At 44.7% G+C, this 23480-nt stretch overlaps 1 protein-coding gene across 1 annotated transcript in view; it reads left to right on the top strand.

The window, feature by feature from the left end:
* col12a1b (collagen, type XII, alpha 1b) overlaps positions 1 to 23480 on the top strand; it is a 257397-nt gene that overhangs the window by 164310 nt on the left and 69607 nt on the right. The window contains 6 exon segments of the mRNA XM_055149744.1: positions 3095 to 3234; positions 5269 to 5398; positions 10071 to 10210; positions 12032 to 12161; positions 17703 to 17842; positions 18026 to 18155. Of these exon segments, the coding sequence (XP_055005719.1) occupies positions 3095 to 3234; positions 5269 to 5398; positions 10071 to 10210; positions 12032 to 12161; positions 17703 to 17842; positions 18026 to 18155 (810 nt within the window).

Consider the following 23480-nt stretch of genomic DNA (forward strand, 5'->3'; position numbering starts at 1 on the left):
TAGTCTCTTCAGTCTCTTTAGTCTCTTCAGTCTCTTCAGTCTCTTCAGTCTCTTTAGTCTCTTTAGTCTCTTTAGTCTCTTCTCTCTCTTTAGTCTCTTCAGTCTCTTTAGTCTCTTTAGTCTCTTCAGTCTCTTTAGTCTCTTCAGTCTCTTCAGTCTCTTTAGTCTCTTTAGTCTCTTAGTCTCTCTCAGTCTCTTTAGTCTCTTCAGTCTCTTCAGTCTCTTCAGTCTCTCTTGTCTCTCTTCAGTCTCTTTAGTCTCTTCAGTCTCTCTAGTCTCTCTTCAGTCTCTTCAGTCTCTTCAGTCTCTCTTCAGTCTCTCTCTTCTCTCTGTGTGGTTTGTTCTCGGTCTGTGCGTCTGGGCCCCGGGTCAGGTTGGGTTCCGCGGCGTTCGGGCTTCATCTGTTTTCAGTTTTCGGCTCTGATTTTTCCTAAAACTCTTCTTCTCCACGTTTACTTTTCCACGTTGTGATAGTTTACATAAAAATCTGACACACATGGGAGCGTCTTTGTGCGTCCGATGGAAACGTCAAAACTGAAGCGTCGGAATGTTCGGCCCGTATTGTTTTATTAATCCACAAACTCACAGCATTAATCCTTTTGTTTAAAGTTCAGCTGTTCGTGATCAGGCCTCGTTTGTTTATGATCCGCGCCACATTTGGGAAAAAATCATTTGACTGGAGTTTATTTCTCCCGACACAGAAGAGGCTCCACTGTGTGCCAGGTCCCCACAACACACATCTGCACCTGACACACACACAGACACACATCTGCACCTGACACACACACAGACACACATCTGCACCTGACACACACAGACACACATCTGCACCTGACACACACAGACACACATCTGCACCTGACACACACACAGACACACATCTGCACCTGACACACACAGACACACATCTGCACCTGACACACACAGACACACATCTGCACCTGACACACACACAGACACACATCTGCACCTGACACACACACAGACACACATCTGCACCTGACACACACAGACACACATCTGCACCTGACACACACAGACACACATCTGCACCTGAACACACACACACACACACATCTGCACCTGACACACACAGACACACATCTGCACCTGACACACACAGACACACATCTGCACCTGACACACATCTGCACCTGACACACACAGACACACATCTGCACCTGACACACACAGACACACATCTGCACCTGACACACACACAGACACACATCTGCACCTGTCACACACAGACACACATCTGCACCTGACACACACAGACACACATCTGCACCTGACACACACAGACACACATCTGCACCTGACACACACAACACACATCTGCACCTGACACACACAGACACACATCTGCACCTGACACACACAGACACACATCTGCACCTGACACACACATCTGCACCTGACACACACGGCACACTGCACCTGTCACTCTCACCTGTCTCACAGTTAAAGCTGCTCTGTGTCACTTTATCACAGATCACTTTATCTGTCTCCATGGAGACAAGCGGGGGTCAGATTCAATTCAGTTCCAGGTCAGATCTGTGGAGAGGCGACAGTCAGAATGCAGGTTTTCAATCCAGTCCACTTTATTTCTATAGCACAATAAAAATACATTTAAAAATACAATAAAAATACATTTAAAAGTACAATAAAAATACATTTAAAAGTACATGTAAAATACATTTAGAAGTACATGTAAAATACATTTAAAATATATTTAAAAGTACATTAAAAATAAATTTAGAAGTACATTAAAAATACATTTAGAAGCACATTAAAAATACATTTAAAAATACATTAAAAATACATTTAAAAGTGCATCAAAAATACATTTAAAAGTGCAATAAACATATATTTAAAGTACATTTAGAAATAAATTTAAAATACATTTAGAAGTACATTTAAAATACATTTAGAAGTACATTTAAAATACATTTAGAAGTACATTTAAAATACATTTAGAAGTACATTAAAAGTACATTTAAAATACATTTAAAAGTGCATTACAAAAACACGTTCATTTCACATACAGACATTCTGTTGGTAAAAATTATTAAGTCAGTTTTATATCCAACGGTTAAAGCGGTAACCATGGAGACGAGTTGTTTGGTGAAAAGTTACACAGTGCAGCTTTAAGGCCTGTTCATACTTCAGAAGAACATAAAAACTTTGTTCTTGCACCTGGAGCTGGACCAACTACATGTCGTCGCTCTGTTGTTTCAGCTCTCGTTGTTCGCTTCTTGTGGTTTGTTCTCGAGTTTGTTGAGTCGTTCTGCAGCGACGTCCCACATCTTCTCTCTGATTTGATACATTTTTTGCGCGCGTCAGCCAATAAAATAACAGCGTGGTGGAGTTTGTGGGTGAAATAGTCGCTTCCAGTTTGTGTTGGGGCTTTGACATCAATGAGTGATTAACCAGAATATAAAAGAATGAGAACTTCGCACATGAGTTACTAGAGACGAGTGCGTCAGAGGAGAGGGAGCAGCCCAAGACCCGCACACCGTCTGACTTGCAAATTGTGAGATTTATTTGGACAAACCGTGCAACGTTTCGGCACTCGACCTTCATCAAGAAACAGACAGTGTACGCAAAACACCATCATTCAAAGTGTGTAATAATAATAATAATAATAATAATAAAAATATAATAATAATTTTAATAATAATAATAATAATAATTTTAATAATAATAATAATAATTTTAATAATAATAATAATAATAATGACAGTAGAAAAATCATTGAATAATAATAGAAAAATAAGAAGAATCTCTGGATACACATTTATGACCACACCCTGTTTAACACGGACACCTGAGCTCTCACTCTAATAAACCAGGAAAAATACAAACCTCCACGAGCTCCTTCAGCAGAGGAAGCTCAGGATGTTCTAACCAGCGGTGAGGAGGAGCTCCACGATCCACTGCACACGTCAGACCGAACGTTTCCGAACACTGTTGTACAAGTTTTACACTGCAGCAGATTCTTAAGTCAAATCTTCTGCGTAAATAAACGCAACTTTACATCATATAACTCAGCTTTGTTCACATTTGTTTATGTTTTTTGATGTTCCCGCAGACCCCATGGGAGGAGTGAAGAACCTGAAGGTGACAGACCCGACCATCTCCTCGCTCACCGTGCGCTGGGACCCGGCGCCCGGAAACGTGCGCAGCTACAAAGTCTTGTACACGGCGCAGCCCGGAGGAACCGAGAAGATGGTACGGAGCTTCCACACGAGCCCAGTGTCACAAGAAATCACAAATCCAAACGCAACATCACGATCAGATCTTCACAAAACCTTCAGCTCTAAACCTGCTGAAGCTTTAGTCGTGTGTTACCGTCTCACACAGAGCTCTTTTGGGTTCATCACAAACTAGATCCTGATAATCCTGGATAAATGGCTTGAAATTTAAACCTCATTTATTTTAATTATTTATTTAAAATTTGGCAACTTCATCAGAAAGAAATGATAATTACAGAGCTCATATTTGGCTAGTTTCTGTTTCCTCACCACACACAGACCTGGAGTTGTGTTTTTCTCTCAACCTAAAAACACTCCGTTCCACCTTGTGAGGTCATGTGATAATACTCCACTGTGTTTTTAAACTCCACACACTTGCACTAGAATCATTTGGTTTATTTCAGACCTGGGATCACCGATCTCTACTGAACTAAACGTAAAAGGAGCTGTTAATGATCTTTAAATGTCCCATCTGATGTAAAATAACTCTTTTCACATTGGATCTTCTGCACATAAACAAGCACAGTTTGGGTTTTGGAACATCCATGACACAATAGTTCTGAAATCTTACGGCGACTATTGCTCCTCCCCCCGCCCGTCCTGAGAAAGCACAGGCTCCGCCCTCCAAACGTGACGTAGACTCTGAGTGAGCCGCCCTTCCTCCACCATCTCAGGGAGGGAGGGGGAGACAGACGTGACCCTGATAGAGGCAGGAATAAACTTTTATTCATCATGGAGATGAAAAAAACCAAAAATAAGAAAATTAAAAAATAACAGTTTTCTTCATTATTTGTCAAACAGATAATGATTAGTTTTTTCAGTTTTCAATTTTGTGTTTAAATGAAAAATGGAAAAAACGGATAACGACCGTTTCCCGTTTACGTGACTTCCGTGACTGCGATGCCGAAATTTTTGCACTGCATACGGACTGAACCAGGACTGATCCAGGTCTGGGACCAAACCGGGACCAGACCAGAGGCTCAGAGCCCATGTCAGGGCCGGCGCTCGAAGCTGAGGCTCGGCCCCCGCGGAGGTTCGGAGTCAAAGCTCGGAATCCGCTCTGGTCCCGGTCTGGTCCCAGTCTCAGCCCCACTCTGATCCCACTCTGGTCCCAGACCTGGATCAGTCCTGGTTCAGTCCGACATCGCAGTCACTGAAGTCACGTAAAAGGGAAACAGTCGTTATCTGTTTTTTCCATTTTTCATTTAAACACAAAATTGAAAACTGAAAAAAACGAATCATTATCTGTTTTTTATTTTGGTTTTGGAGACAAATAATGAAGAAAACTGTTGTTTTTTAGTTTTCTTATTTTTGGTTTTATATTGAAAAACAAATGAACAAATGACACACGGATTCAGCGCGTTCAGCCGCATGTGTTGGACCCGGAATCGGACGAGGACTTTGAGGAGCACGAAGCTCAAGCACCGAGTCCACATCAGCTGAACATTACTGATCGGTAAAGTTTTAATAAACACTAGAAGATAAACTTATTATATTGAGTAAACTGTAGGCGGTCGGGTGTGAATCGTTTTCTGCTCCGTCAAACGTGTCATTAGGTGAATCTGCCGCGTCGTCGTTGTAGCAGCTTTAGTTCGTCACGTGGGACGGCGGCAGAAATACGCTGCAATTTGTTTTAAAAAAAAAGCAGAATCAATCTAAAAACCACTTGGGCGACAAATCCAAGGCCCACACATCCACATCACCCTGAGAAGGTAGAAAGATCTGAAAAGTTGATTTTGCAGGAGATGGGCCCTTTAAAGCTTCATGACATCACTAAGTGGAACAGTGTGATTGTGATTGTAAAAATAAAGAGTCACTCAAACGTGTGAATGAAACAAAACACAACTCCAGCTCTGTTTCTGATGAGGGAACATTATTTAGTAGCTTTAACTGACAATCATACAAACAGAATTGATACTGAAAATCTGTAAAATTTCAGTAAAAATCCAGATGTTAAAATGTTTTTGTAATAAACTGTATTTAAACCTACTGTCTGCCGTGTGTTTTCCAGGAGGAGGTTTCGGGCGGCACCACCAGCACCGTCCTGCGGGGGCTCGACTCCAACACGGTTTATAAAGTGGCCCTGGTCCCGGTGTATCCGGACGTGGAGGGCATCAGGCAGGAAGACCAGGGCAAGACCAGTGAGTCCAACTCTGACCCTATCTGACAATGACCAACTGTAAAGAGCCACTGAAGTCACGCAAAATCACTTTTCTACTAATGTATTTTTCGGACTATAAGTCGCACCAGCCAAAAAACTGTGTGATAAAGAAAAAAGAAATATAACTAGGCAAGTTTTATTGTTGACAAAAGCGCGCGTTTCATGCTGGGAATTATTTTGGGCAAAAAACACTAATTCAACATGACGGACGGAGCGAGAAAGCACGTAAAGGGTATTGATCCCGGTTATTTATCCACTCTAACGGCAGACGACCCAAGACCATTTGACCAGAAATTGGTCATAAACATCGACGGACGACAAATCACCCTTTTCAACCCCGACAAAACCTGGACCAAACCAAAGTTCTGGTCTGAATCTCCAACTACCTGGACAAATATTCACTTGGGCGATATCCAAATGCAATCAATCAATCAATCGATAATCGATCATTAATTCTTCCGACGACCGATTAAGAAAATTTCATCGAATGCCCGTCCCTCGACCAGTGGTGCAGAAGTAACGGTTCAATCAACCAGAGAATAAAAAAAGTGACACTTATAGTCCCAAAAATACGGTAATTATTTGTGTAAATGTGTCTAAAATAGAAGTGTGTCTCTGCCTCTCGCCTCATTTTGACGTTTTAGTGCAGATTTGTTAAAAATGGGACGTTCGGGTCAAAGTCGTGTTTGTATCGGCGTCTTTAGGATCAACGACGGCAGAACATTTGAGTTTTCAGGTTGGACTGACGGCGCCGATGAGTCAGACGCAGGTTATTACGTGACGAGCTCAGACTCTGGCGTCTACGGGCGGGACGGGAGGAGCCCCTCTCAGCCCCGCCCCTCTCAGCCCCGCCCCCACCTGACACCGCCGGGCGTGTGATCCGTGTGATCCGAGCACAAACGCTGTTTCAGAGTCCAGAGGCACCGGTCAGCGCCGCGTTGGACTGTTGTGGCTGTCGGCCGCTGTCAATCATCACTCCAGGGCCGGAGCAGAGTAAAGGTTCAGGACGGAGTTTAGTGGATCTGTAAGACCAGTTTCACCTGCAGACTGGACGTACCTGTGGACATATCGACCCCGCCGCCGCCGCCGCCGCCGCCGCCGCCGCCGCCGCCGTGCTCGTACAAACTCGCTCTACATGATCTCGTGGTTTTTATTTCACTGTTTGGCCCAAAGTCGAGATTTGAATTTTAATAAGAGAAAAATCAACTGGAACTGGAACTAAACACAAACTATGCAGCGTGATATTAAAACTCACTCAGACCTGGACTTTATTTAGTCCTGGTTCAGACCTGGTTTAGTCTAGATTCAGACCTGGTTCAGTCCTGGTTTAGTCCTGGTTTAGTCCTGGTTCAGTCCTGGTTCAGTCCTGGTTTAGTCCTGGTTCAGACCTGGTTTAGTCCTGGTTTAGTCCTGGTCCTGGTTCAGTCTTTCCTGGTTTAGTCCTGGTTTTAGTCCTGGTTTAGTCCTGGTTTAGTCCTGGTTTAGTCCTGGTTTAGTCCTGGTTCAGACCTGGTTTAGTCCTGGTTTCAGTCCTGGTTTAGTCCTGGTTTCAGTCCTGGTTTAGTCCTGGTTTAGTCCTGGTTTAGTCCTGGTTTAGTCCTGGTTTAGTCCTGGTTTAGTCCTGGTTTAGTCCTGGTTTAGTCCTGGTTAGACCTGGTTTAGTCCTGGTTTAGTCCTTAGTCCTGGTTTAGTCCTGGTTTAGTCCTGGTTTTAGTCCTGGTTTAGTCCTGGTTTAGTCCTGGTTTAGTCCTGGTTTAGTCCTGGTTTAGTCCTGGTTTCAGTCCTGGTTTAGACCTGGTTTAGTCCTGGTTTAGTCCTGGCTTTAGTCCTGGTTTAGTCCTGGTTTTAGTCCTGGTTTAGTCCTGGTTTAGTCCTGGTTTAGTCCTGGTTTAGTCCTGGTTTAGTCCTGGTTTAGTCCTGGTTTAGTCCTGCTTTAGTCCTGGTTTAGTCCTGGTCTTGTTTTCATCTTTAATAGAGTCCAGATCGTTCCCTCTCGCCTCAGACGCCCCGCAGCTGCAACAAACGCCCCTCCCAACACCAAACACACCAGACCGAGAGTCCGAGTCCGAGTCCGAGTCCGAGTCCGGCTTAGACCACAGCGGGAACGGTCGAGTATGAGGAGAAGAGGAGGAGGAGAGGAAGAAGATGAGTTCATTTGGATACAGGAAGGGCATCTGATGTAAAAACCTTCTGTATCGATTAAAGTGAACAGCGTGAGCACCAACCGCCGTCCCGGGAGACTTTCCTGTCGCTAACGGCAACGGTCACACGTTTAACAGAACATCTGGAGGGAAAACGGGAAACGACGTCATCGCCGTAACGTCTGGACTGAGTTTGTTTAAAAAGTCAAATCTGGATTCAGCTCAAAATCAAGAAAAGAAACAAAACAAAACAAAAAAAAAACACGAGATCTGACGAAATCCAACACCCCCAGGTCAACCCAGTGTGTCAGGTGCCCTCCCGTGTGTGTCAGGTGCCCTCCTAGTGTGTCAGGTGCCCTCCCGCGTGTGCCAGGTGCCCTCCCGCGTGTGTCAGGTGTCCCGTGTGCCAGGTGCCCTCCGCGTGTGTCAGGTGCCCTCCGCGTGTGTGGTCAGGTGCCCTCCGCGTGTGTAAGTGTGTCAGGTGCCCTCCGCGTGTGTCAGGTGCCCTCCCGTGTGTGTGTGTCAGGTGCCCCTCCCCGTGTGTGTCAGGTGCCTCCCGCGTGTGTTGTGTGTTCAGGTGCCCTCCCGCGTGTGTCAGGTGCCCTCCCGCGTGTGTCAGGTGCCCTCCCGTGTGTGTCAGGTGCCCTCCCGCGTGTGTCAGGTGCCCTCCGTGTGTCGGTGCCCTCCCGCGTGTGTCAGGTTGCCCTCCCGCGTGTGTCAGTGTGTCAGGTGCCCTCCCGCGTGTGTCAGGTGCCCTCCCGCGTGTGTCAGTGTGTCAGGTGCCCTCCCACGTGTGTTAAGTGTGTCAGGTGCCCTCCCGCGTGTGTGTCAGGTGTGGGAGAATGGATCTTGTCACAAACAGAAATTAAACAAAAACAAAATACTAAATGTGGTTTAAACCTCACTCCAGCCTGAAAACAAATCAGCTCCAGTCAAATGAAGCTCATGAGGTTGGCCGTTAAACCCCGGGATCAGGTCGAGCGGGTTACAGGCCTGGAAAAGTCATGGAATTTTAGTCTCTCTTTCACAAAACTCCAGCGTTCTGTTCGATTCTCGTGAGTCTGTTCTGATTATTTGTGAACGTCTGCGCCTTTTGTTAAAAAAAGAGACGACAATAAATTTACTGATTTAGAATTTTAAATGTTCAAAAACTATAATCCCAAACCATGAGGTGAGTGGGAAGAGTTCACGCTTCAGATTTAGCCCTAAAAGTCTGATCGGTTCTACACGTGCAGGAGCCGTGAAGTCATGGAAAATTCACTGTAGGTCATGAAAAAGTCATGGAAAAGTTTTGAAATTTTGTCAGTGAAAGAGAGGAGACCCTGGGGTTAATACAAACATTTTAAACCAAATGTGGAGTCTGACAGGAGCAGTGACAGACGGACGGGCCACGCTTTTTCAACAGAAACTGAACTGGTGCCAGAGTCGATGGAGCCGACCTCTTTCAATCCACAAAGACACACAGCACTTCCCTCTGCGCGTTTAGCACAAACTAAACCGTGAAAATAGACAAAAGTACATCTGTCTGTGTCGTTGTTGTGTTTGTTTTGGTCCGTGGCTCCGCCCACACCGCACTGCTGCTCTGTGATTGGTCCAGCGCGAGTGTCTCAAGATGGATTCTCTGGAGTTTTTGTCTCACAGATTTCAGAAGATCCACTGTGCAGGTTTAGATCAGACTAGAGACGGGCTTTTGATGAAATTTTCTTAATCGATCATCGGAAGAATTAACGATTGATTATCGATTAATCATTAACGTTTTTATATTAAAACGATCATCATTATTATTACTATCTGCACTAATCTGCATAAATAAATTCAACTTTACGACATATAAACATAACGACTCTAGATCCACATCAGCTGTTTGACATTATAATGTGTTTAATTCAGTTTTGTTCAAATCTCACAGAAACAAAACTTAAAACCACATCACTAATTTACATAAACTAAGTGAAGATAAAACTCCAGCTCTTGTGTCGCTGATGTGGTTCAACTTGTGTTGGATTAAAAGACATGACTCAGGTGAATACAGGTCAGTGTGACCAGATTTGTGTTTGTCAAAACCAGGACAGCGTACGGGGGGAGGGGGGCGGGGCCTCGTCATCCACATTGAGCGACTCTCACCTGGAAAAACTTTTTCCCACTGGACACAGAAACATATGTGCTGCTTTATCCACTGTGCACATGGACTCACACTTGTCCCAACGCAACGGAAAGTGTGGAATTTCTTCTACAAATCCTGGTTAAATCCACATTTGTGCTTCGGTTCGTTACAGACTGACCCACTGTTTGTGTCTCGCTCCTTCTGATGCAGAGACACATGTACACACCTGTTTGGTCACGACACACACACATACATTCAGTTTGTCCATTAAAATGAACGGAATCGATGAAATTCTTAATGATCAATTATCGATTAATCGATTAATCATGCCCATCCCTAAATCAGACCTCCGCTCGGGTAAATATCTCTGTGTGTGTGTGTGTTTGTGTGTTTGTGTTTGTGTTCAGAGCCTCTGGGGACGGTGAAGAACCTGAGAGTGACCGACCCGACGTTCAGTTCTCTCCGAGTGCAGTGGGACCGAGCCGAAGGTGACGTGAGACAATACAAGATCCTGTACGTGCCCACGGCCGGAGGAGAGGAGAGAACGGTACGAATACTACTACTACTACTACTACTACTACTACTACTACTAATACTACTGCTAATACTACTACTACTACTACTACTACTACTAATATACAGTACAACAGTGGTGCTCAATACGTCGATCTCGATCTACCAGTCGATCTCCAAGGTCGTGTGGGTAGATCGTCGTGTCTCGTCTCGGACTCGCGTTTGGACTCGGTCTTGTCTCTCACTCGAGGTCTGATCATGTTTCATTGCGGCCGCTGCTGTTGGTAATAAACTTGTAGCGGGTGCAGGAGCGTGTGGGGCGTCTCAGTGCAGCCTGTGCGCTCATTTGAAACCCGCGGAGACTCTACGGCGCATCACAAACACACACGCTCCCTATGCACGGCTCGTCTGCGACAGCGTGTGCCCTCGTGTACCAGCGTGCATCACAGGGCAGGTTCAACTTCCTAAACATCCTACCTGTCCACCTGCCTCACGTCAGCACGCCGCCCCTCGCCTTTTCACGCTCTCGCTCCTTCCTGCGTACAGCCAACACAAGCCCCTCCCACAGTGCGGCTGATTAGAAGAACAAGACCAAACGTGAAGCAAAAACCAGTCTAAATTTGTGTTCCAGTGTTGGCACAAAGCAGGTCTACAGCATAGAGCGGATCTACAGAACAGACCTACTGCCACATTTGGCTGAAGTTTGTCTAACAAAAGTGACAAATGCATCTGTGTTTGTCACGATGTGCGTTTGGTTTGGTAAACGTGCAGAGGCTGGTAAATATCACTGCAAAACCACAAAAGAATGAAACTCCAGTTTGGAACTTTAAAAAACAGGTTTAAAAATCTTCCTTCACTTTTTCACAGTTTTGTGTAAAGTGTCAGAGGAAGTTCTCTTAAAGAAGAGGTTCTCAAACTGTGGGGGAGGGTCCAGAAAAGGGCCACAGAGTGTTTCAGTGCAGTTTGTTTGACTTTGTATCAGGTCGATCATTTTGACTTGGTCATTTTGTAAGTAGATCACATGATGAAAAAGTGTGAACACCTCTGATGTACAAGATCCTCTACATGTCCACAGCCAGAGGAGAGAACAGTACAAATACTACTACTAATACTACTAATACTACTAATACTACTAATACTACTAATACTACTAATACTACTAATACTACTAATACTACTTTGGTCCTGATCCTAGTCCTTTTTCTGGTCCTGATTCTAGTCCTGGTCCTGGTTCTGGTTCTGGTCCTGGTTCTGGTTCTGGTCCTGGTTCTGGTCCTGGTCCTGGTCCTGGTTCTGGTCCTGGTCCTGGTTCTGGTCTGGTCCTGGTCCTGGTTCTGGTCTGGTCCTGGTTCTGGTCCTAGTCTGGTCTTCTGGTCCTGGTCCTTCTGGTTTCTGGTCTGGTCCTGGTTCTAGTCCTGGTCCTGGTTCTGGTCCTGGTCCTGGTTCTGGTCTGGTCCTGGTTCTGGTTCTGGTCCTGGTTCTGGTCCTGGTCCTGGTTCTGGTTCTGGTCCTGGTTCTGGTCCTGGTTCTGGTTCTAGTCCTGGTTCTTCCTGGTTCTGGTTCTGGTTCTGGTTCTGGTCCTGGTTCTGGTCCTGGTCCTGGTCCTGGTTCTGGTCCTGGTTCTAGTCCTGGTCTGGTCTGGTCCTGGTTCTGGTTCTGGTTCTGGTCCTGGTTCTGGTCCTGGTCCTGGTCTGGTTCTGGTTCTGGTCCTGGTTCTGGTCCTGGTTCTGGTCCTGTTCTGGTCCTGGTTCTGGTCCTGGTTCTGGTCTGGTCCTGGTCCTGGTTCTGGTCCTGGTCCTGGTCCTGGTCCTGGTTCTGGTTCTGTTCATAATCCCGTGTGTTTGTTTTGTTCCAGACGAGTGTTTCTGGTCTGAGCACGTCGACGGTTCTGCGGGAGCTGAGTCCGGACACTCCGTACAGAGTCACCGTGGTCCCGGTTTACAGCGACATAGAGGGTCGACCCGCCTCCGACACGGGCAGAACCAGTGAGTACCGCACTCTCCCCAGACGCTTCCTCTGCTCTCCCTCTCCCCCCACCTCCCTCCAAGGAAGAGAGGAGAGTCTAAACTCTGATCTCAGGACCTAAAGCGAAATTCAGAGAGAAAAAAACACACAGAGAGACTATAGACACATTATTTATTAAAAATGTTGTTATTATTTTATATTATGCTTCAGATTTCTGGTTTTAGCGGGACTGAGGTGCGCCCGGACGCGTAGAACGTTCGTGTTTCCCGGGAGCGGACATTTTGCGCGTTCTTGTTGCGATGGGATTTGTGTGGATATTTGTGTTATTAAACATTCACGAGCAACTTTTGGAGCTGTGCGTAAAACTTCTCCTGTCCAACACGGGAGTAGGATTTGCTCCAAGCAAACGTGCCTGGCAAGAGGAGCTCATGGGGATTTGAGGAGAAACGCCATAAGCCAAATCTCTGGCAGTTTGTCGGACCTGAAGTGTGGTACTTATAGGAATATACCAGGAAAACACTTAGGCTCTGAGTGGTGCTTTGTTTTGTTTTTTCCCCGTCCGCCACGTCAACAGCGAAAAAAGAAAAAATACACTAGAGAAAAAAAAAAAATTGTAGAAATTTTTATTTATTTTTTTTTTGTAGAAATTGTTTTTTTTTTGAGTTGGTGAAAAAAAAAAAAAAACACTTAGAAAATAGAGGCCAAATGACCTGCTTCTTTTTTTTTTTTTTTTTTTAGATTATTATTATTTTTTTGGTAGAAATTAAAAAATTTTTTTTTTTTTTAGAGTTGGTGAAAAAAACAAACAAACACACACATAGAAAATAGAACCCAAATGACCTGCCTCTTTTTTTTTTTTTTTTCTTGCCTCTCAGGGCTTCCGTAAAAACACCTCAGAATATTAAACAGTTTTTACAAAGCTTTTATATAATTACTTTAAAAGATGAATTACAGTTACAGTTACTCGGCTGATACTGATGATCGGAAGATACTTAAAACCAAAATATCGACGTCGGTATTGAAACAGAAAAGCCTGATCGGTCTCTAGTTCTAATTAGAGTGTGAATCGAGACCATTTTTTCTGTCCGAGCTCGGCCGTCGTTCTTCAGAGTCGTGATCGAATCTGAACCGAGTCCAACACAATTAAACTCACACTTTTTCACAAGCCGAATGACACATGTGAGTCTGATGGTATCAAACTAAAAAAAAAAGGCATTTGGAACGTCAACAGAGCATCAGCACACATGGACGGCAACAGGCCGCGTCCAGTCACGTCTCATCTCGCCGATGTGTCCGAGTCTGAACTGAGCCCAAACATAAGCTCTAAATATTTGTCCGAGTCCGACCGAGCCGTCGGGTTCTGAGGAATCCTGTCAGACGTCTGTTGTGTTTCCAGCCTCGAGTTCTCGTGTTGCGTCCTCCTCAGAAACGTCCTGGAGCTGTGTTTTGTTTGAGTAACTCTGCGGATTCAGTTTACGTCTTTTACCGACATTACTCATGATCCGTATCGGCGCGTAAACATTTCCACATTTTAAACAAAACAGAAAAATCCGTGAGTCTGTTCAGGTGATTCAGGATCCGTCGTGATAAAAACGTGTTTGGTTATTAGTCCATAAATACTTCGGTAACACTTTATAATAACTACACCTTATTTAGCCTTAATAAAGCATGAATAAAGACTTAAATAATAATGAACAAAGACTTAAGTTAATAATGATTCACGCTTAGTAAATGTTTAATAAAGGATAATTCGTCTTCACTTCAGAAAAGTCTTTAACTAACAGATAACAGCTCCCTGAATTATCGTTGCTTTGCATTATTAGTAAATCATTCTCTCATAGTTTATTAATGATTAATAAATGCTCAAATGGTTAGTTCATGAGTAATTAAGTATGAAATAATTATGCACAGGCAAATTAAGTGCAAGTGCTAATTAAGGTAGTAATCGTGAATCATTATTAATTAAGTCTTTGTTCATTATTAATTAAGCCTTTCTTCATGCTTCATTAAGGCTAAATAAGTCTACGTTCAGACTGCAGGGCTTAATGCGCAATTCCGATTTTTTTGTGAAATCCGATGTTTTTGCGAGGTCGTTCACATTTCCAGTTAAATGTGACTTGTGTGTGACTCCAGTGTGACTCGTACTCTGGTACGAGAGGAACTTTAAAATCTCCAGGTGCTCGATGCTGCGTCCATGTTTGTTCAACTTGTGTAAACACAGAGACGCTCGCTGCGGTTGACGTCGTCGTGTCTCCAGTGTCACATGTGGGACACTTTTGGACCGTTTAATGTTCACACTGGAGTCACATACAAGTCACATTTAACTGGAAATGTGAACGACCTCGAAAAAACATCAGATTTCACAAAAAAATCGGAATTGAGCGTTAAACCCTGCAGTCTGAACGGAGCCCAAGTGTCCTGGGTCACATTTGAAAAAATCGGATCTGTGTGGTTCAGACGTCATTAAAAGATCAGATACAGGAACATAGAGGCAAAAAATCAGATTTGGGAAACTTCAGACTGAACACAGCCTAAGGTGTAGTTATTATAAAGTGTTACCAATATCTCTATTAATCTGATCTGAGAAATCAGGTTTAACAGACTTTAATCACTCAGACCCTTGACCCGACTGCAGAGACCTGAGTCTGAATCTGAGTCTGAATCTGAATCTGAGTCTGAGTCTGAAGTCTGATCTGAGTCTGAATCTGAGTCTGAGTCTGAGTCTGAGTCTGAGTCTGAGTCTGAGTCTGAGTCTGAGTCTGAGTCTGAGTCTGAGTCTGAATCTGAGTCTGAGTCTGAGTCTGAGTCTGAGTCTGAATCTGAGTCTGAATCTGAGTCTGAATCTGAGTCTGAGTCTGAATCTGAGTCTGAATCTGAGTCTGAATCTGAGTCTGAATCTGAGTCTGAGTCTGAGTCTGAGTCTGAGTCTGAGTCTGAGTCTGAATCTGAGTCTGAATCTGAGTCTGAATCTGAGTCTGAATCTGAATCTGAGTCTGAGTCTGAATCTGAGTCTGAGTCTGAGTCTGAGTCTGAATCTGAGTCTGAGTCTGAGTCTGAGTCTGAATCTGAATCTGAGTCTGAATCTGAGTCTGAGTCTGAGTCTGAATCTGAGTCTGAGTCTGAGTCTGAGTCTGAGTCTGAGTCTGAATCTGAGTCTGAGTCTGAGTCTGAGTCTGAGTCTGAGTCTGAATCTGAGTCTGAGTCTGAGTCTGAATCTGAGTCTGAGTCTGAATCTGAGTCTGAGTCTGAGTCTGAGTCTGTGTCGTACTGACTCCACTAGGAGGATAAAGAGTCTCTGGAGCCGAGGAGCTGGGGGAGACATACAGTCCCGGCCGTGAGCTGTGAGTCTTTGAAGTGGACGTGTAAACTCTGTTTCGGATCAGACGCGTCACACGAGGCTGAACTGCCCCGCGTTTTTACCCTTACACATGTTCAGAATCAAATGTTCCAGAAAAGATTTTCTATAGAAAAAGTAAACGGACTGGAGGCCATGTGTGCGGCGGGTCACACGAGGAGAACACACTGAAAAAAACACTTCTCCTGTCTGAAAAGATCACGTCGCTTTGGTAAAGATTCATTCTTCAGTTTTCAGCAATAAATTATCCTACGTTCAGACTGCAGGGTGTAAGGCTCAGGTCTGATTTTTTTGTGAAATCTGATATGTTTTTTTTGCGAGGTCGTTCACTTTTCCAGTTAAATGTGACTTGTGTGTGATCTCCAGTGTGAACTTTAAAAGTGTCCCACATGAACATTTCAGAACACAGAGTGGAGACTGAGAAGGAGAAGGACGAGGTTTTTGGTCGTGGTGTTTTGTGGGCAGCAGCAGCGACGTCCAGAGAAATAAACGTGTGTGTGTAGAGTCACAGAGCGGAGGAGGGATCGATCTGTGCTTCTCTGCTTCACACACAGAGTCACACACAATTTTCATCTGACGAGAAGAACGTTTGTACATTTGTGTTTGTGAGCGTTTTCTTCCAGTTCCCGCCTCCTTCAGTGCAGAATAGTGACGTTTGTGTCTTGTTGATGACGTGTAGGTGGATGAATGTGACCTGGACGTTCACACTGAAGTCACATGTTAAAGATCAGATATGGATCAGTTTCAGGAGCACAGATCCAAGTGTCCTGGGTCACGTTTGAAAACCTCAGATCTGTGTGGTTCAGACTGACATTAATAGATCAGATACAGGAGCAGAGGGATTTGGGTCACTTCAGGTTCAGTCTGAACGTGGACGAAGTGATTCTTTTTGTCAGAGTTTTACCTGAGTCACATGTTTCTTCTGGTCACGTGACGGTGATTATGTGGCTCATGTATCTTACTGTGACATGCTCCCCCCCGTGTGTCACCTGCAGCGTTCACAGTGTTGGGGAGTAACAGATTACATGTACTGGAGTAATCAGAGTACAAATGATGAGTAACTGTATTCAGTTACAGTTACTGTTTCAGTGAGTGGTAATTGGATTACAGTTACTTTGTTGAAATAAATGGATTACACTGCCGTATTTTCCTGTTTTTACATTTTGGGCTAAATCCCCCTTATTTTAATTTTTTTTCCCGTAATTCCACTCATTGGCGAACACTAAACCAGGACTAAACCAGGACTAAACCAGGACTAAAACCAGGTCTAAAACCAGATCTAAAACCAGGACTAAAACCAGATCTAAAACCAGGGACTAAACCAGGACTAAAACCAGATCTAAAACCAGGACTAAAACCAGGACTAAACCAGGACTAAAACCAGGACTAAAACCAGGACTAAAACCAGACTAAAAGGACTAAAACCAGGACTAAACCAGGACTAAAACCAGGACTAAAACCAGGACTAAACCAGGACTAAACCAGGACTAAAACCAGGACTAAACCAGGACTAAAACCAGGACTAAAACCAGATCTAAAACCAGATCTAAAACCAGGACTAAACCAGGACTAAAACCAGGATCTAAAACAGGATTTAAACAGGATTTAACAGGACTAAATCCTGCTGTGTGGACGTGTTTCTTCTTCTTCTATCAGTAATATTTTTAATTTGGTTCAGTAAAGTTTGGGCTTTTTATTTTCTTTTAACAGACAAAACATCTTAGGTGAAGATTTCCTCGTCTTTGTTTCTCTACAACAAATCAAGTAATCCAAAGTAATTCAGATTACATTACTCACTTTAAGTAATTTAATGGATTCTGTTACAAACTACATTCTGGTGTGTGTAATCTGTAATCTGTAATCTGTAGGGGATTACATTTTAAAAGTAAACTTCCCAACACTGCGCGTTCGTCGAGGTTGGGAGCTGTAGGGGCGAATTTGGTGTCAGAATATCATTTTTGGTACAAGGCTCCGCCCACAAGCCTGCATCACCCATGCTCCCGCACAACAATTGTCCACAAATATGTAAAACTCGGCATCAAAAACGAAAGTGAAAGTCATAAAACATGTTGAACACGTTGTTTTGGGTGAATAAAACCTTTTCAAATCAATAAAAGGAACATGGACATTCTAAAGTATGTGACGTGTTTCAGTGTAATTCCTCATCTTTAAGTTGTGTTTAACCCGTCTGTGTTCTTCTCTGCAGAACCTCTCGGGGGCGTGAAGAACCTGCAGGTGACGGACCCGACCACGAGCTCGCTGAACGTGCGCTGGGAGCCCGCAGAGGGAAACGTGCGCCAGTACAGGATCTACTACGTCCCGCAGAAGGGAGGAGCCGAGGACATGGTCAGTGTGTGTGTCCTCCTCACACTTTACTCCACAAGGACTTCAGCTTCAGAACTAGAAGATTCTGTGACTGTTCTAAAAGTTTAAAGACGTTTTCGCCGCTCGTCCAAAAAAATCTGGACCAGTTTTACTGAATCTAAACTCGTCAAAACAAATAAAAAGAGTGTTGTTGTTTTGAAACAGGAGCAGGTCTCCGGAGGCAGCAGCAGCACCGTCCTGAGGAACCTTCTGTCCGACACAGTTTACACCGTCACCGTGGCCCCCGTCTACCCTGAGGGAGAAGGCCTCAAGCAGAAAGAGAAGGGCAAAACACGTACGTCAAATAAAACATCTAACAACACTAAACATGAGAGAAAATGAGTGAAATATAATGTAAAATCATCTCAAATCACTGTGGTGTTCAAACTTCACCCCAAATCCCAACGATAATATTTGACTTTCCGAGTGCCACCAGATCTCAACCAGGACTCTGCAAGGTCTAAGTCAGAATACCGTATTTTCCGCACTCTGGATTATAAGACGCACTGTCATTAAATGGTCTAGTTTCAAACTTTTTCCACAAATAAACGGCGTGGGACTTTAAATGAAACCCAACAGTGTGACGGGTGAGTGGTTTTGTTTGTTCGGGTGTTCGCAGTGACTCTGTTGTTCCGTTGTGTCTAGAAGTGGCACATTGCACTCGCTTTTTCGGTTCGTTCCTCCGTTCCGAGTGGATTCGTGTACGGGGATGGATCCGGGTTGTGGCGCAGTCGTTTTTTGATGGAGTTAGAGGTTTAAGATCGCGCTCTATTGTGCAGAAAATGCAGTACAGCAGGTCTAAAATCAGACGAAAACCACAGATAAGTTGAGGTCTACAATCCGTGTGTCGTTCGTTCATTCGTTTTTCAATATAAAACCAAAAAAAAGAAAACGAAAAAACAACAGTTTTCTTCATTATTTGTCTCCAAAACACAATATTTTTTAGTTTTCGATTTTGTATTTAAATGAAAAATGGAAAAAACAAATAGTGACCGTTTCCCGTTTCTGTGACTTCAGTGACTGTGATCCCGGACTTTTGCAGCGCGTACGGACTGAACCAGGACTGATCCAGGTCCGGGACCAGAGCGGGACCAGAGTGGGACCAGAGTGGACTCCGAGCTTTGGCTCCGAGACTCCGCAGGGTCAGAGCCTCAGCTTCGAGCTCCGGCCCTGCTGTGGGCTCTGAGCCTCCGGTCTGGACTCAGACTGGTCTCGGTCTCAGTCTCGGCCTGGTCTCGGTCTCAGTCCCGGTCTCAGTCTCGGCCTGGTCTCGGTCTCAGTCCCGGCCTGGTCCTGGTCTGATCCCGGCCTGGTCTCGATCTCGGTACCGGTCTCAGTCTCGCTCTGGTCCAGGTCTGGTCCCGGTCTGGTCTCAGTCTCGGCCTGGTCCCGATCTCAGTTCTGACCTCAGTCTCGGTCTGGTCTGGATCTCAGTCCTGCACTGGTCCAGGTCTGGTCCCGGTTTGGTCTCAGTCCCGCTCTGGTCCAGGTCTGGTCCTGGTCTGATCTCAGTCCCGCTCTGGTCCCGGTCAGGTCTCCGTCTCAGTCCTGATCTAGTCTCGGTCTGGTCTTGGTCTCAGTCCCGCTCTGGTCCCGCTCCGGTCCAGGTCTGGTCCCGGTCTGGTCTCGGTCTCAGTCCCGCTCCGGTCCAGGTCTGGTCCCGCTCCGGTCCAGGTCTGGTCCCGGTCTGGTCCCGGTCTTGTTGGACCTGGATCAGTCCTGGTTCAACAGTCCACTGAAGTCACGTTAACGGGAAACGGCTTTTATCCGTTTTTTTTTTTCCATTTTTCATTTAAACACAAAATCGAAAACTGAAAAAACGAATCATTATCTGTTTTTTTCATTTTGGTTTTGGAGACAAATAATGAAGAAAACTGTTGTATTTTCGTTTTATTACTTTTGGTTTTATATAGAAAAACGACTGAACGACACAGATCGTCTACACACTGTTTAACCAGAGACTGGGACAGAAGGTCAGCGGAGGTTTGCCAGAGTGTTTGATGTGTTCTGGTATGTGGACTATTTAATGAGAGTCAAATGGGACGAAGCTGCAGCAGATCCTTTCATGTGAGGGACTCTCCTCGTCGTTACCGAATGTTTTTACTGATGAAGTGTCGGCAAAGTCAAACATTTGTACAACAGGCCGCGTTTGTCGGAGCTCAGGTCGTCAGTCGCCTCGTGTCTGCAGATGGTTGAGCTTTAAAAGTTTGTTCAGACTGCGAGAACAGGCGGCGAACAACAATGACATGAACAGAGAAACATGATCATGAGGAGTAAAAATAGGATCAAAATATGAACTTTCCTGTCTTCAGATGATGTGTTCAGCCTCTTGAGACACTAAAGAGTCCAGATCCTTTGGTCACTTGGGAATCTGTGTGTCATTTGTTCATAATTTTTTCAATATAAAACCAAAAATAAGAAAACGAAATAACAACTGTTTTCGTCATTATTTGTCTCCAAAACCAAAATGAAAAAACAGATAAGGATTCATTTTTTCAGTTTTCGATTTTCTGTTTAAATGAAGAATGGAAAAAACGGATAACGACCGTTTTCCATTTACGTGACTTCAGTGACTGTGATGCCGGACTTTTACACCGCATACGGACTGAACCAGGACTGATCCAGGTCCGAGACCAGATCGGACTGAGACCGGGACCAGACCGGGACCAGACCGGGACCAGAGCGGGACTGAGACCGGGACCAGCAGTCCGAGCAGTTCCGTGTCATCGTCTGTGCGCTGGTTCTGTGTGGGGAAAGTGAGATGTTCTGTGGACTCCAGGTCCGGACGAGCTGCTCCAGTCGTCCACACTCAAGAACCACGACTGGTTCTGAGGTGGAGCAAAACATCCAACTGACACTTTCACACCGACGAAAACAAACCGAACTAAGAGCTTTTTATTTAAATGGACCAGGTCCGGGATCAGACCAGGACCAGAGCGGGACCAGAGCGGGACCAGACCGGGACCAGAGCGGGCCTGAAACCGAGACAAGACCAGAACCAGACTGGGACCAGACCAGAGGCTCAAAGTCCACGGCCGGAGCTCGAAGCTGAGGCTCGAACCCCGCAGAGGCTCAGAGTCAAAGCTCGGAGTCCAGCCTGGTCCCAGTCTGGTCTCGGACCTGGATCAGTCCTGGTTCAGTCCGTATGCGGTGCAAAATCCGGCATCGCAGTCACGGACGTCACGTAAACGGGAAACAGGAAACGGCCATTATCCGTTTTTTCCATTCTTCATTTAAACAGAAAATCGAAAACTGAAAAAAGGAATCCTTATCTGTTTTTTCATTTTGGTTTTGGAGACAAATAACGAAGGAAGCAGTTGTTTTTTCATTTTCTTATTTTTGGTTTTATATTGAAAAACAAATGAACGAATGATTTCAGATTTCAGACTGCAGCTTAACGCTCAATTCAGATTTTTTTGTGAAATCAGATTTTTAGTCAAGATTCTTCACTTTTCAGATTAAATGTGATTTGTGTTTGATCTTCAGTGTGAACTTTAAACCACCTGGACGTTCAGACTGAAGTCACATGTCAGAAGATCAGATAAGTATCGGTTTTAGGAGCAAAAAAATAAAAAATAAAAATCAGCTCTGTGTGTCATTAAAAGATCAGATACAGATTGGGATTGGGATTGGGGTCACATGAGGCTGCAGACTGAACGTAGACTCAGTGACAGATGATTGGCAGGAGGACAGACACATCAGGAGACTGTAACCTGTAGCTCAGGAGAATCAGCTGCAGAGGAAATGTAGTGTGTGATGTTAAATGTTTTCTGTTCAGAGTCTGTTGTCGTCTTCTGTTCGCTCCTCGTCTGTGGTGGAATCATAAACGTGGGACCTTCTGCAGGTTCTCTGTGTCGTACAGGGGGGTGGTTAGGTTCTGCTGCAGGTGCTCAGGTGCACGGTGCCAGTCAGCTGTGAGTCGACACTCACATCTCCTGCACGTGTGAGGCTCTGCTGGGACATGGAACGTTCACATTTATCCAGCGCCTGGAGGATCGGAAAACTTCAACCATAAACAGTGAGCAGTTCTCAAATGAGCTCCTGCCGTTTCACCTCTGACGACACAAACCACACACGTTTTAATGAACTTTACAAACTCATTTGTTGCTTTGTATGTTTTTTTAATCCAGTTTTCCTTTTAAAATGGGTGTCAAACATACGGCCCGGGGGCCAGATTCGGCCCTCCAAGACCTTTAATGTGGCCCTCATTGTGAAGATAAGAGCTCCTCACGGTGCCTGACACTGATGCACTTGAGCTAAAAGATCCATGTTTCAGGAGGAAAAAGAAATTCTATGAAAAGCACAAGTTCATGTTCAGACTTTGTGTTGAAATTGTATTTTTCTTAAAGTTTCAGGTTGTTCATATTATTATAATATTTTGTAAAACAAAGAGTTCATCAGTTAAAAAAGATTTCTGTAATAAATTTGTGTTTCTCTGCACAAATATTTGAATTTATTGTTATTTTTGGGGTTTATATGACATGAGTTTTCTGACCCGGACACTGACCCCCGGAACAAAATGAGTTTCTCCTGGATTAAACTATTCACCAAATATTATTTATGTTTCAAATAAAGAATAATTTTAAAAAAAATCAAAAAACAAATGCTCAAACTGCAGAGGAACTTTCACCCACACACCACAGATTGAGAAACACTGACTCAGACCAAAACTCACCAGAAACACTTTAGTCCTGGTTAAGTCCTGGTGTAGTCCTGTTGAGTCCCTGGTGTAGTCTGGTGAGTCCTGTAGTCCTGGGTGAGTCCTGTTTGAGTCCTGGTTGAGTCCTGGTTGAGTGTTTGAGTCCTGTTTGAGTCCTGTTGAGTCCTGTTTGAGTCCTGGTTGAGTCCTGTTTGAGTCCTGTTTGAGTCCTGTTGAGTCCTGAGTTTGAGTCCTGTTTTGAGTCCTGGTTGAGTCCTGGTTGAGTTGAGTCCTGTTGAGTCCTGGTTGAGTCCTGTTTGAGTCCTGTTTGAGTCCTGGTTTAGTCCTGGTTGAGTCCTGTTTGAGTCCTGGTTGAGTCCTGTTTGAGTCCTGGTTGAGTCCTGTTTGAGTCCTGGTTGAGTTTGAGTCCTGGTTGAGTCCTGTTTGAGTTGGTTGAGTCCTGTTTGAGTCCTGGTTGGTTGAGTCCTGAGTCCTGTTGAGTCCTGGTTGAGTCCTGTTGAGTCCTGTTTGAGTCCTGGTTGAGTCCTGGTTTGAGTCCTGGTGTGAGTCCTGGTTGAGTCCTGGTTTGAGTCCTGGTTGAGTCCTGGTTTGAGTCCTGGTGTAGTCCTGGTGTTGAGTCCTGGTTGAGTCCTTGAGTCCTGTTGAGTCCTGGTCCTGTTAGTCCGTTGAGTCCTGTTTGAGTCCTTGAGTGTTTGAGTCCTGGTTGAGTCCTGGTGGTTGAGTCCTGTTTGAGTCCTGGTTGAGTCCTGGTTGATGTCCTGTTTGAGTCCTGGTTGAGTCCTGTTGAGTCCTGTTGAGTCCTGTTTGAGTCCTGTTGAGTCCTGTGGTTGAGTCCTGAGTTGAGTCCTGGTTGAGTCCTGGTCCTGTAGTCCTGTTTGAGTCCTGTTGAGTCCTGTTTGAGTCCTGTTTGAGTCCTGAGTTTGAGTCCTGAGTTGAGTCCTGTTTGAGTCCTGGTTTGAG

The sequence above is a fragment of the Boleophthalmus pectinirostris genome, unplaced genomic scaffold (assembly GCF_026225935.1).
Source record: "Boleophthalmus pectinirostris isolate CB_2022bp ecotype Guang Dong unplaced genomic scaffold, ASM2622593v1 HiC_scaffold_13, whole genome shotgun sequence".
NCBI classification, from domain to species: domain Eukaryota; kingdom Metazoa; phylum Chordata; class Actinopteri; order Gobiiformes; family Gobiidae; genus Boleophthalmus; species Boleophthalmus pectinirostris.